The 13,891-nt window shown below is 43.5% G+C and overlaps 1 protein-coding gene and 1 pseudogene across 1 annotated transcript in view; one reads left to right on the plus strand and one right to left on the minus strand.

Annotated features, from left to right (window-relative positions):
- Positions 1–6,924: 6,924 nt before the first annotated feature.
- Positions 6,925–7,472, minus strand: LOC126512482 (proteasome subunit alpha type-3-like; annotated as a pseudogene).
- Positions 7,473–10,322: 2,850 nt separating this feature from the next.
- The window catches only part of Slc25a26 (solute carrier family 25 member 26), a 112,548-nt gene continuing 108,979 nt past the window's right edge, over positions 10,323–13,891 (plus strand). The window contains exon 1 of the mRNA XM_050160285.1: positions 10,323–10,473. Within this exon, the coding sequence (XP_050016242.1) occupies positions 10,441–10,473 (33 nt within the window). The 5' untranslated portion in view covers positions 10,323–10,440. The remainder of the gene's footprint in view (positions 10,474–13,891) is intronic.

Here is a 13,891-nt window from a genome sequence, read left to right on the forward strand (position 1 = left end):
GTGTTGGGACCAATTGGAGTCCTGGCCTTCAGCTGCTCTCCCCTGTCTAGAGCCTTCTAATTGGAGTTACTAAAAGCTGTGCCTTCCCTAGAGGATCACAGGATGGGATTTTCACCTGTTGGCCATTGACTGCTGGGTATGTAAGCCTCCATGGTGCTATTAAAGAAGGGCTTTGTACCGGTGATTGGAGGTCCGTGTGTCTGTCTGTCTCTGTGTGTGTTTCCTCAACCTCCAGCCCCTTGCCTGAAACTCACGAACTAGATTCTAGCATAGAGCGCAGATGGGGGTGTGGTGCACGGCAGAGGGGCATTGAGGTGGAGCTTCCATCAGAACATCCCAGACTCTTTGGATATATGGATGCCAGGGGGGTTGGGGTGGAGCTTTCACCACAACAGGGAGGTTAACAGTTCAGTTGGGTTTTTAAATATCCCAGTGAGGGAGGTGATTCTAGGGCTGGAACCAATCAACTTCCTTTGTCCTCTGGATTATCAATTCTCGGCATAGCCAGACTAGCCAAGCCTAAGGGAGGAAGGGAACTCTCCTACTTCCCAACATGTAAATTTTAAATCTGACAGACAAATGTGAAATCCAGTTCTGGATCTCCATAGACTTGGGAAGCTGTCTCTTTGTGAGCCTTGCAGTGTGCACGTGTGTGTGTGTGTGTACATGTGTTTCAGTAAAACTTGACTGAACGCTGAGATGTTGTTTTTCTGCCTTTTGGTTGAAATTGGTGTAAAGAAAGTGTATCTATTTCTGCAACCTTAAACCAACTCACTGTGATGGTATTGAGAGTATAACTGGGCTAGAGAGCTGGGGAAGGTCAGACGTGGCACTTGTTTGGGGTCATGTGATGGAGAAGATGCTTTCATTGGTTAGTAAAGAAACTGCCTTGGCCCATTTGATAGGCCAGCCCTTAGGTGGGTGGAGTAGACGGGGAAGTGAGCCAGACGCCATACCTCTCCTCTCTGGTCAGATGCAATGGAGCAAGCCTCCAGGTCAGACATGCTGAATCTTTTCTGGTAAGACACCACCTCGTGGTGCTACACAGATTACTAAATATGGGTTAAGCAAGATGTGAGAGTTAGCCAAGAAGAGGATAGATATAATGGGCCAGGCAGTGTTTATATTAATACAGTTTGTGTGTTGTTATTTTGGGTGTAAAGCTAACTTATGTGGGAGCCGGGCGGGACGAAAAGCAGGCCTGCCCACAGCTCCTTCTACAGTCATGTACCTAGCACTTGCTGAGTTCAGAAAGTGCAGGCTTTCTCATACATGCTATATACACACAAGTCCTTAATTTAGAGAGTTTTCTGGTTTTTTTTTTTTTTTGCCAGCTGGATTCTTTCATATGCTAATCTCAATACCTCCTTTTCTGGTAATTGAAAGTTTTTCTGGGTATGTAGTGGTGTATTATTTGTATTTTGATAAATATATGATGCCCAAAGACCAGAAGCAAAGCTAAAGCCACTAGATGTCAGGCAATGATGACACAAACCTTTAATCCCAGGATTTGGTAGACAGAGTCAGATGGATCTCTATGAGTTCAAGGCTGCCCTAGGCGACACAAGATAAATGCAGAAACAAATCTAGGTGGTGGTGGCCTACATCTTTAATCCAGGTACTAGGGAGCCATACACCCTTACTTCCAACAGTAGAGGGAATATAAAATGAGAAGAGAGAGGCTTAGGCTGCTTAGTCTGCCTAGTCTGTGGTTGCCCAGCCCTCGTAGAGGTTAAGACTTCTCTAGAGGCTTGGCTGCTTTCTTTTTCTGGTTTTTGGTTTGAACCCTGATATCTGTCTCTGGGTTTTCATTATTTGAGCTACATGTGTGTAGTAGTCTGGAATGGCATCTGTGGTCTCTTAGAGTCTGCAGGATATTTGTCCAGTGCTTTTGGCTTTTAAAGATTCCATTGAGAAGTTGAGTATAATTCTAATATGTTCGCCTTTATATCTTATTTGATCTTTCCCCCTTGCAGCTTTTAATATCCTTTGTTCTATATGTTTAGTGTTTTGATTATTATGTAGCAGGGGGGCTTTCTTTTCTGGTCAATGCTATTTGGTGTTCTGTAAGCTTCTTGTACCTTCATAGGCACGTCCTTCTTTAGGTTAGGAAACCTATAATTTTGTTGAAAATATTTTCTGGTTCTCTGTTCTCCTTCTATTCCTATTACTCTTAGATTTTGTCTTTTTATAGTGTCTCAGATTTCCTGGAAGTTTGGAATCATGAACTTTTTTAAATTTAACATTTTCTTTGGCAGATGTATCAGTTTCTTCTATAGTATCTCAGTGCCCAATATTCTTTCTTCCATCTCTTGTATTCTTGTGGGTCTCCTTCTCCTAGTGGATCATCGGCCATGGGGCCAGGAGGAGGGAGCAGAAGTGGGGAACAGGGTTCAGATAGTTGTGAGCTTGATGGAAGTAGCTTTCTGGGAGTCTGTTTCAGTATTACAGCTCAGCTGAGTAAGAGAAAATATATAGGATGAAGCTAGCAACTTGGGCATCACCTAATTTGCATTTGGCAGTGGGGTCCTACCATAAGCTGGAGCACAATACCTAAACATCATGTGGGGGGGGGGCACCTGTAGGGATCTGTGTCAAAGGTCATACTTGAGGTAAGTCTGGTTCCATAACTCAGGGACAGCTTCCAAATAAGGTCAGGTCTCCAGGCCTAGAGACACTATTCAGGTATGGAGGGAACCCTGCTGGAAAGGGAGTCCTCCATTTTGCGCCAAGACCAGAGAGCAGTCTGGACACGGTGGAATCCAACCTTAAGCGCACGGTACTCCAACATACTCTGTTTGTGATGCTTGCATCTGCAGTTCCTGTTCACTTACTAGACTGTTCATTTCCAGAATTCCCTCAGTTTGTGTTTTCTTTATTGCTTCCATTTCCATTTTCAGGTCTTGAACAGTTTTATTTCCTTCAACTGTTTGTTTCTTCTTGGCTTCCTTGACTTCCTTTAAGGGATATAGTCATTTCCTCCATTTTTTTAATTTATTTTATTTTTTATTTTTATTTATTTATTAAAGATTTCTGCCTCCTCCCTGCCACTGCCTCCCATTTCCCTCCCCCTCCCCCTCCATTTTTTTAAAAAAAAGATATCTTTAAGGGATTTATTCACTTCCTTTTTAAGGACCTCTATAATCTACATCACATCGGTTTTAAGGTCTTTTTCTTGGGCTTCAGCTATGTTGAAATATTCAGGGCTTGCTAGAGTGGGAGAGCTGAGCTCGGAGGTGACATACTGTCATAGCTGTTATTGACTGTGTTCTTTGCTGTCATCTAGGCATCTGGGTTTAGAGTGATTGTAGGTCTAGGTACTTATTTCTGAGTTTGTTTTTGTTGGATGGGTGTTTTGTTCCTTGGTTTCTGTTCCCTTTCTGGTCTTCTGCCAGTGTGGTCTGTGGTTGAACAGAGGTCTTCACTCAAGTTGGGGACTGGACTCTTGGTGGCTGGGGTAGCCTCCGGTCAAGCTGGGTGTCTCTGCCAGAGTTGGGGGTTGGGACACAGCAATGGGGAGTGGGGCATTGGGGAGAGGGTGTGGCAGAACTGAGAAAGTGAGTGAGGGGGTCCCTGGGGTGGCTTACTTGGAGTTCTGAAGGCTGGTATGGCTTCTGGTTGATCAGGGTGCCTCTGCCAGAGTTGAGGACCTGAATATAGTGACAAGGAGGGGAATGGAGATTGGGGGTGGATGGGAATTGAGAGGTGGGGTCTGCAGACAGGTGGCTGACCTGGAGTCCTAGCAGTTGGTGTGGCCTCTGGTGGAGCAGGGTCCTGACTTGTTATCTTATATGATAATAACAGCCTTAGCTCTGTCCTAGGACAAGAGCTTACAGGTTAGAGGCATTTTTATTTTATGGCTCTTTTAGGTACAGTCATTAAAATTTAAGCATAGTCAGGTGGGGGTGGTTTTAAATCTTTTAATCCCAGCACTTGGGAGGCAGAGATAGGCAGATCTCTGTGAGTTCAAGGCAGTTTGATCTATAGGGTGAGTTCCAGGACAGCGAAAGCTAAAAACCAAAACGTAGTAAAAAAGGAACTGCTAAGTAGTATAAACTAACTAACATGAAGAAGATTATAAGACGTTTATAAAAGTTTACTGCTAAAACTCTAATCTTCGTATGTAATACATACAGCTACTATTTTGGAGGCAAGTATACATAGGGTTAAGAAACGTTGATTTTAGGAGCTGGAGAGATGGCTCAGAGGTTAAGAACCTGGCTACTCTTCCAAAGGTCCTGCATTCACTTCCCAGTAACCACATGGTGGCTCACAACCATCTATAATAAGATCTGTTGCCCTCTTCTGGCATGCAGGCAGAATACTGTATACATAATAAATAAAGAAGACTCTTTAAAAAATGAAAAATTGATTTTAGACACGAAGAGGGAGTCTTTTTGTCATAGAGAAGAAATGTGGGTGTTTCTAGAACTAAAAAGAAAGTGTTAGCAGAAGACACAGAGGAGAGTGGGACCCTGTAGAGGAAAACCACAACTGTTGGAATTGGGTACTGGCAGGCAAAGGGCAGAGAAAAAAAAAACCCTGCACTTCTCTCTGTTGTGGGGTATTCACCAGAGAAGACTGCTGGTACATGGCTTTAAGAAGGTAGAAAGTTCTGTTAGTTGGCAAGCAACCACACTGTGTTTTCAGAATCCCAGTGTAGCCCTGAGCCTTTCTCAGGGTGAGCTTCTAAGTACAAACAGCATTTCCTGGGTTGACATACTTCAGTTAAGAAAAACAGTTAGCCAGAAGCAGAACTACAGAAGCCAAAAAGCAAGGTTAGTACATTTGGAGACTCCCACAACAATGGACTTTGATGGATTAGGTTCATTTGTTTTTATTTTTGGCAGGTGGTGCTGTCTGCATGCTGAGTTTTACAGGCTGAATGACACTTACATCATGGAGTTAGTTGTGCTAAGATCTGGTTGTGCTAAGATCTGGGTCCTGTTATACTCTCCACTTTCCTGATCTCTTATCTCTCTCGTTTATTGACCAGTTCCAATTGTAAGTCAGATGTGTTTCTGATGGATGGTCTCAAGCGCATGCCCATACCCCAGAGAACTGCTTCTGGGCTTCCCATTCTTCTCCATCTGTAAAGAATCTCCAACTTAATGGACTTAAATAGTTATTCGTTATAGGACAACCAAATTATACCAACCAGACACTGGTGAATAAATCTTACTATGTAAATTCTTACTTTCATTTGGGCTTAGTGACTTGGGTCTATAATCCCAGCTTGAGATATGAAGATCATGCCTGTGGAGGCTACAAAGAAAACTCAGGCCAGCCTGGGCAACCTAGAGAGACCTTAAAAATAAGAAGTGAGAACAGGGATGCAGATAGATAAATCAGCAATAGAATATATCTGGTGGATGTGAGGCTCTAGATTTAGTCCTAGCACCACCAGACAAAACTCTTAGTTTCTGTAATGAACAGGGAAATGAACGTCCTACAATATTTCAGTGGCTGATCTGAAACAGTTCCTTAGAGGACAATGAAAACTGGGCAGTTGAAGACAAAGTGGGTCTTACGGGTTCTGATGTATCTTGATGTACTGCTCCTCATTGTTCCCCTGGAAAGCCTTTAGCCATTTGATAAGCTAAATATATGCTTCATTATTGTGTTAATTTTCACTGAATTTAAGATACTTTCCATATGTTCATGAATTATCTGCATTTTTTGTAGCCTCTTGCAATTTTTTTCCTGTTGATATTCATGGTGACTTACGTGACCAACGTTTGTCACAGGCTCAGGTAGTTGAACACTCAGTCCCCAGTTTGGAGGATGCTATGGAACCTTTGGGGGTGACACCTTGCTGGAGGAGGTATGTCACTTGAGATGGGTTTTGAGAGTTTACAACCTTGCCTGAGACTTCTAGTTCTTTCTCTCTCTTTTGTAGTTATGGTTCAAGAAGTGATCTCTCAGCTTCCTGTTCCTGTCACCCTACATGCATCTTGCTACCATGCTCCCCTCCCCCTGCCGTGATACACTCTCTCTCTGGAACTGCAAGCCCCAATAAATTCTCACTTCCTAAAGTTGCCTTTTATCATAGTAATAGAAAGAATGATCACTATAGTACTCATCTTTCTTTGATTGCTTCGTGGGAGCTTTTTCACATATTAAAATTTATATTTATTTTTATGTATATGTATTTGAGTGTATGTCACATGTGTGTGGATGCTTCAGGAGACCAGAAGAGGGTGTCAGATTTCTTGGGTTTGGAGTTACAGGTCATTGTGAGCCACCTGGCATGGGTGCTGGGAACTGAGCTAGAGTCTTCTGGAAGAACAGCATGCAATTTTAAAAAGTCATTTATTTTTTGAGATTACAATTACATTATTTTGTGCTTCCTTTTCCTCCCTGAAGACCCTTGCACAGAACCTTCATTGTTATCTTTCAAACTCATGGTCTTTCTTTTCATTGTCATTGCATACATATGTTGCTAGGTCTGTACCATGTTCCTTGTATGGATGTTTTCAGGGCTATGTGGTATTGGAAAACCAATTGTGTGCTCTTCCCTGGGGAAAGCTGTTTTTCCTATTCTCATTCCTCAGCTGCCTGTAGTTCTTTGTATAGGGTTCTGGTTTTGTGGGCTTTTCTCTGTCTATTGTGCCATATCTATTGATACGATGTCCAGACCATGCAGAGGCAGTAGTCATGTTGGTGAGACTCTATGGGTGTTGACGAACCATCTGCAGCTCCTGATTACAGATTAAATCTTGACTGCACTTACTATGTGTACTGGTTTAAAATGATTCATAGAAACTCTTCTTTCTTTCTTCCCCCTTTCTTTAATTTTGTTTATAAGACAAAAGCTTTGTGAAAATTGCTAAGTACGTGTCCACACACACACACGTATTTCATGGCATTAAACAGCCACATGGCTTATCACATAAATGTGAAACAGACTAGATGGCACACATGTTACACATTGTTATTATCTGGTTCACCTTCTTCCTTTAGGCTCCATCAGCACATTCCTCTGCTTCCTTCATTATATCTTTTGGAACAATTCATGTCACCAACCCAGCTGAGTTCTAGCTCAAAAGCTTTATTCTTAATTCATTATATACAACATAAATTATTCGTGTAACTTCTTTAACTTTTAATGATGGCAGGTCATTCCCTTCATCTGCAGCTTTTCTATTTCTGTCTTTGCAGCTTGCCTGGACTTTCCAACGGCTCAGCCCCAGTAACCATATGAACCACCTGATGGGTCAATGATACAGAGCTGTGCATGACTGGTCGTCTTGTAAGACCTCAACATGAGACTGCAGCACAAATTCTAGGAGCACTGCCGCATGTGCGAGCTTGTATGGACATGCCACCCTGCAAGATGTTTTAGGGGAATAGGGGAATGCTACATCAAAGTTACATTTACAGTTGGAACCGTCTGCTTGTGTTATGTCTGCTAATGAAGGGGGATCTGCCAGCAAGCCTGTGAATGCCATTCCAGCATGCTGTTCAACATGCCACACTGGTTTTGTTTTTGTTTAAAGAAAAATAAGTGACTCAGCAGTTAAAAGTACTGGCTGCTCTTTCAGAGAACTAAACTCATGCCATGGTATATATATACACTCATGCATGTCTACACACACACACACACAAAGTGTAAAAATAGTATTTTAAATTTTTTCTCTTCTAGAGTTTGACAAAAGTAAAAACACAAAGTGAATTCTCTTAGGTTTTATTAATTTTTTTCACTTACTATAGTTCTTTGAGACTAACCCATGCTGTTGTAGGCATCATTAATTTACTTAAAATGTCTATTTATTACTTGTTCTGTGCATGGTGTGTGCTGTGTGTGCACGTGTGTGAGGATACTCGTGTCCATGTGCTCTCTTGGGGAGGTCAGAGAAGGCACTGGGTGTCCTGTACTACTAGGCATGTTCTGCCTTATGCACTTTAGTGAGGGCCTCTCACTGAACTCCTGTCTTGTCATTTTTTTTGGCTAGGCTTCTGGCAAGCAAGCTCCTTGGGCTCACCTGTTTCTGCTCCCCAGTGCTGGTGTTACAGACAAATTCAGCCCTGCCTGGCTTCTCTATGTGATTGCTGGGGATTCAGACTCAGGCCCTCAGTGGTTTTACCCACTAAGCCATCACTAGCACCCAGGTTACCTTTTATTGTTAAGCAGTGCTCTTTGTTAAGTATGCAGTACAATAAGTTTATCCATGCATTAGCTGGTGGACATTTGGATATTTCTGTTTTCCCCTGTGTATATAAAGCTCTTAATGATAGTGTAAAAGTTTTAGATGTACTGCTTGTCTTTTACGGAGCCAATTATACTTTATCATAGTTGTATAATATTAAATTAGGTTTGGCAAGGCAGTGCACAAGTGGTTTTTCTTCCTAAGCAACATTGGTCTTTTTAATTTCAGCCACCACAGAGAAAGTGTACAGTGTGTGTATAGTCCCCCCCTTCTTTCTCTTTCAGAGACAAGTTCTTGCTTGCTATACAGATCTGATTAGCATAGTACTCATGTAGCCCAGGCTGGCTTTGAACTTACAGCAACCCTCCTGCCTTTGCCTTTTAGGGGCTGGGATTACAGGCAGGTACCATCATTATACCTGGCACACAGTGATATTTTATTGTGGTCTTGAGTTGCATTTCCCTAGCATGGGAACCAGTTTCCAACATGGCAGCCATTGCTCTTTACTGACTTTCTGGTATTTAACTAGCCCAACCTAGTAGTATATACGAATGACTTACCAGTAAGCTTTTGTAACAACAGCTACTGACTTCCTTCTGAGTACAGGTCATAAAAGACATTGCAGTTTAACAGTTGTGGAAAGAGGGAGAATTAGTATTTCCCAGGGATGAGCCCCCTAATTGGTTATTCAATATCAAGGATCAGCCCTAAAATCATGTACATACAAAAACATTAAATGGGACTCAGCAACTTGTGTGTGTGTGTGTGTGCGCGCACACGTGTGTGACAATAATCGTCAAAGAAAAAAGTCATGAATTGAGAGGGAATAAGAGGGGGAATGGGAGGAGCTGGAGGGGAGAAATGGAAAGGGAGAAAGGATGTATATTTTAATTAGAATTTAAAAATTGAGTCTACAAAGATGGCTCAGGGATTAAGAGTATTGACTTCCCCCCAGAGGATCAGGGTTTGATTCCTAGCACTAACACAGTGACTGACAATTGTCTGTAACTCCAGTTACAGGAATTTATTTAGTTATTGATATATAATAAGTAACAACATATATTATATTAATATATGATATGCAATAAATATAATATTAGCATGTGTGAGCAAGTGTTGGAGGCAGGTGTAGAGGTTAAGGAACGACCTGTGGAAATTGGTTATCTCTTTCACCATATGGGTCCTGGGGAGTGAACTCATGTCTCAGTGTTTGGGGCAAGGGCCTTTATTTGCTGAACCATCTCATTGGCCCTGTATAACAGCATTTTGTTAGTAGCTATCTCCAGACTTGGCAACCAGCAGTGGCCCCCAAAGGGAGTGGCACTATTTGGAGGTGTGGCCTTACTGGAGAAAGTGTGTCACTGTGGGGGGCGGGCTTTGAGGTCTCTATCTTTCCCTCGCACTGTGTGTGACTGTTCCCTACAAGCCCAGACACAGTACTCTCAGCTCCCGTATTATCTCTGCCTGCATGCCTCGCATCATGTTAATGGACTGAATCTCTGAACTGCCAGGAGGCCACCCCATTTAAGGTTTTCCTTATACGAGTTACCAGTTACCGTGGTGTCATGGTGTCTCTCCACAACAATAAAAACCCTAGGTAAGACACCTACTAAACGATCTCATTGGCCCTATCTAATTGTTTTTTGATAGGAGCTAGCTCCATCCTTCCCTTTCTCACTTCTAATAACCAATCCCCAACTCTTTTGAATAAGGAAATTAATTTAATGGGAAAAACATGTCAGTGAAAATGGAGTATGCTACTTTTTTGCGGGGGGGGGGGGCAAGGAAACTTATTTTTGTCTAGCAATTTTTCTGATAATGGATTAACAAAAACCCAGACAAATCTGCAAAGAGAAAGCGAAGGAACAGCCTTTTTGGATTGAGAGTAGGAAACCACAGGCTGGCCTTCAGATGCAGGCAGTGTGGCGGGAGCCCAGTCCTTCCTCCAGCCAGCCACGCTTCTCCGGGCTCTCCTCCGGGCTCTTCCCGTAGATGGCAGCAGGGGCCACCGGCGTGTGCGAGGTCCTTACCGCATCTCGTCCGGGCTGCGGAAAGGCGGTAAGCAGGCGTCCAAGACACCCGAGACCCCAGGCTCCCCACCTCCCCGAAATGGCTCAGCGCCAAGCACCGGCAGGTGCACGTGCGCGGTTGTTGTGGCGTGACGTCACGGCCCCGGCCCCGGAAGTACTTACCCTACATCCCGCCCCCAACATGGCGGCGCCCAGTTCCTTGGGGCAGTACCTGCTTCTGCTTCACCTCTAATGTTAGCCTTGGAGGAGTCGGCGGGACCATGGACGGGCCGGGCTTCACGGCCTCGCTGGTGGTGAGTGCGGGACAGGGTTGGGTGGCTGGGTGCAGGCGGCATGGGAGCGGTGGCCGCTTCTCTGCCTTGGCGCCTCCTTCCGGGTTTGCGCAGTGGTCTGTCCTCGTGTCACTTGCAGCTAGGTCTAGGAGCAAACCTGGGGGCACCAAGAAAACCTGTTTTTAAAGTCAGGCGGGTCCTGCCGGGATTTCCGAGTAGACAGGAATGCTTGACTCATTGTCTTTTTTTTTTTTTTTTGAAAGGGGCGGGTGTTTGAGACAGGGTTTCTCTGTGTAACCCTGGCTGTCCTGGAACTCACTCTGTAGACCAGGCTGGTCTTGAACTCAGAGATCCGCCTGGCTGAGCCTTCTGTGTTCTGGGATCAAAGGAGTGCGCTAATGCCTGTCTCTTTATTGTTTTCTTCACTCAAGGCAAAACAGCTTCCCTTATACACCACATTCAGTCTGAACTTGGGAATTAAAGAAACATGGAAATAAACACGATTAAGGAAAACATTCATGACCCTTCCATCCAAGACACTAACTTGTCGTTTTGCTGTATCTATACATTTAGTTAATAGTAATCTGTTAATTTTGCTCCAAGTTTAGGCTTTGAAGAAGTACCAAGCACAAATAGTGGTGGAGTCGATAAAATATTTATTGTTTAATTCCGTCGAATTATGGGATCCAGTGCTCTTTGAGGAGCCTGTTACAGCAGCTCTAGCAGGGGATAATAGACTCAGCCGATCCAAGACAGATTGGTTTATTTGACTTCGTTGTGGAGGAGTGTACAGGTGCAGACTCGAAAAAGCCTTAATTTTTAAAGTGCCCGCGCAATGAGCAAATAGAAGCTCAGGGGCGTTTTTCTCAGAATTAGCTAATGTTCTGGATGAAGGGGTTGGAGATACAGTGTTGAACAATAGACACCTCCCACGAGAGTCAGGTTTTGGAGACAGTGCTGAAGTGAATGTTGTGGTAAGTGACAGAGAGGGCTGGGTTCAGGATATTATGGGAATAGTGAAAGGGAGGGGTGGCTTAGCCAGACGTAGGGGATTATAGTTTCAAGTTTAGATTCATTGAAACTTGTGTAAGCCAGGCTACTAAGATATAAAGAAATATGACTTCAGCGAGCGCTCTCTTATTGTGGGTAAGGCAGCAGCAGTAGTTTTGCCAGTTAACATTGCGGTTCTCAGAAATGATATATGTGCTTTATGTGTAACTCAATTCAGTTTTCACAAACAGCTGAAGTATTGCCCCATTGTTCTAGATTGCTTTCTGTTCCGATAAAACGTGGTCCAAATCCAACTCTGGAAGGGTTTCTACTGTTTGTATGCCCTGATCACAGTCCGTCTTTGTAGGAAACAAAGACAGGAACTAAAACAGAGACCAGAGGAGTGCTGCTGTTTACAGGCTTGTTGTCCTGCTTTCTGGTACCACCCAGGGCCACCTACCTAGGGGTGGCACCATCCACAGTGGGCTGGGCTTACACACACTGATTACATTAATTAATTACTGATTACATTAATCAGTAATAAAATTTGCACAACAGGCTTGCCCACAGACCAACTTGAGGGAGGCGTTTTCTCCAATGAGGTTCTCTTTTCCCAAATGACTCTAGCTTGGAGCTCAGACTCCACTCTCGGTAGTTTAGTGGTGGAGTCTGTGTTGTTAGCTGCTTCCTGATTGCTCAGATCAACAACAGTCGTGGTTTTAAAAACAGATGAGTGATGCCAGGTGGTGGTGGCGCACGCCTTTAATCCCAGCACTTGGGAGGCAGAGGCAGGTGGATCTCTGTGAGTTCGAGGTCAGTCTGGTCTACAAGAGCTAGTTCTGGAATAGGCCCCAAAGCTCCAGAGAAACCCTGTCTCGAAAAACAAACAAACAAACAAACAAACAAACAGCAACAACAAAAGAAACAGGTGAGTGCTAGAGTTAGCAAAAGAAGAATGATTTAGAAATGAACATACAGGGGAACACGAGGTGGCTTTAGCAGTTGCGAGCACTTGCTGGGTTTGGTCCCCAGTACCCACAAGGTGACCGCAACCATCTGACATTGTAGTTCTAGCAGGTAGATCTTTTGTCTTCTTCTGGCCCCTGGGCACCAGGCATGAATGTTGGTGCACAGACATACATAAACACACAGGCAAAACAGCCATACACATAAATAAACAAAAAGCCTAATACAATGAGCATATAGAAAAGTATATCCCTTTCATTGTTTGGTAGAGGTTCAAAGTAGGGTAAGCAGGCAGCAGTTCCAGGAAGTTGGATTTCATTCATTGTAGCTGAAGAACAGTTTTTTTTTCCCCTCTTATTACTGTTTGAGGCTACAAAGGCTGCCTCTCCTTTCTCATGCTTCCCTTTCTCTTTAGGTGAGAGAGGGGCACTTGGAAAGGTTTAGTGTTTGGAAATTTAGCTGTGACTGATTTGGTAGGAAGTTTTGTTTCCACTTCCAAACCCTTAACACTCCATGCCGATCACTACTCTAAGGTTTTATTACACAGACAAAATCTGTGTAAAAGAATGGAGTGTCCGAGAAGAGGAAGAAGTTCCATTTAATAGCTGTCCCACATTCCTGAGCCAGGTTTGCTCTGGTAGAGCAGTGTTGCCCGTCCCCTCAGACACTAGTGGTCTAGGGGGAGAGGTTAGAAACCAGGCTGTGGAGAGCTGAGTGAAGAGTGAGCAGACTTGAATTTAGAGGTTTTAATAGATGAATTTATTCATTGAGTTTAATATTTGAATGTAATCTTAATTCTTTGGTAGAGGACTCCTTGTTTTTGCATGGTTTTTAATATTGGTATGACATATTGGCATTGGTAAACTTTGAAAGATTTAAGTAACAATGCAATTTCAAAACAATAGCTCATATATATTGATAGACCCAACTGCAAAAATAATAGCCTACTTATATTGATAACTGGTTATGTGCCAGGCATTCTAAATATATGAGATCCACTCACGGTTGGGGCAGTGGCTCCGTGGTTAAAGTGCCTGCAGTGTAAGTGTGAGGACCCGAGTTCAGTTCCCCTTGGAGATGCTGGCTGGTATGGTGGCTCATCTGTAATTCCAGTGTTCAGGTGGGCACAGGTATCCCTGGAGCAAGCTGGCTAGCTAGACTAGCCTTTTGGTGATCTTTGGGTTCAACTGAGGGATGCTGCCTCAGTGAACAAAGTAGAGAGACTTATGAGGAAGACTTTTAGACTTCTGACTCAAGGTTCGACTTTCACATACCGGTACACACACACACACACACACACACACACACACACACACACACACACACACACAGACACACGCCACTCAACACATGCAAGCACAAATACACACCACACACAAACATATGACTAAAACAGGTTCATTTAATTGTATTTTATTTTTGGTTTTTCAAGACAGGGTTTCTCTGTAGCTTTGGAGCCTGGCTTGGAACTAGCTCTTGAAGA

This window comes from Alexandromys fortis, unplaced genomic scaffold, assembly GCF_014885135.2.
Source record: "Alexandromys fortis isolate MF-2015 unplaced genomic scaffold, M_Fortis_MF-2015_v1.1 scaffold_111, whole genome shotgun sequence".
In the NCBI taxonomy this organism is placed as follows: Eukaryota; Metazoa; Chordata; class Mammalia; order Rodentia; family Cricetidae; genus Alexandromys; species Alexandromys fortis.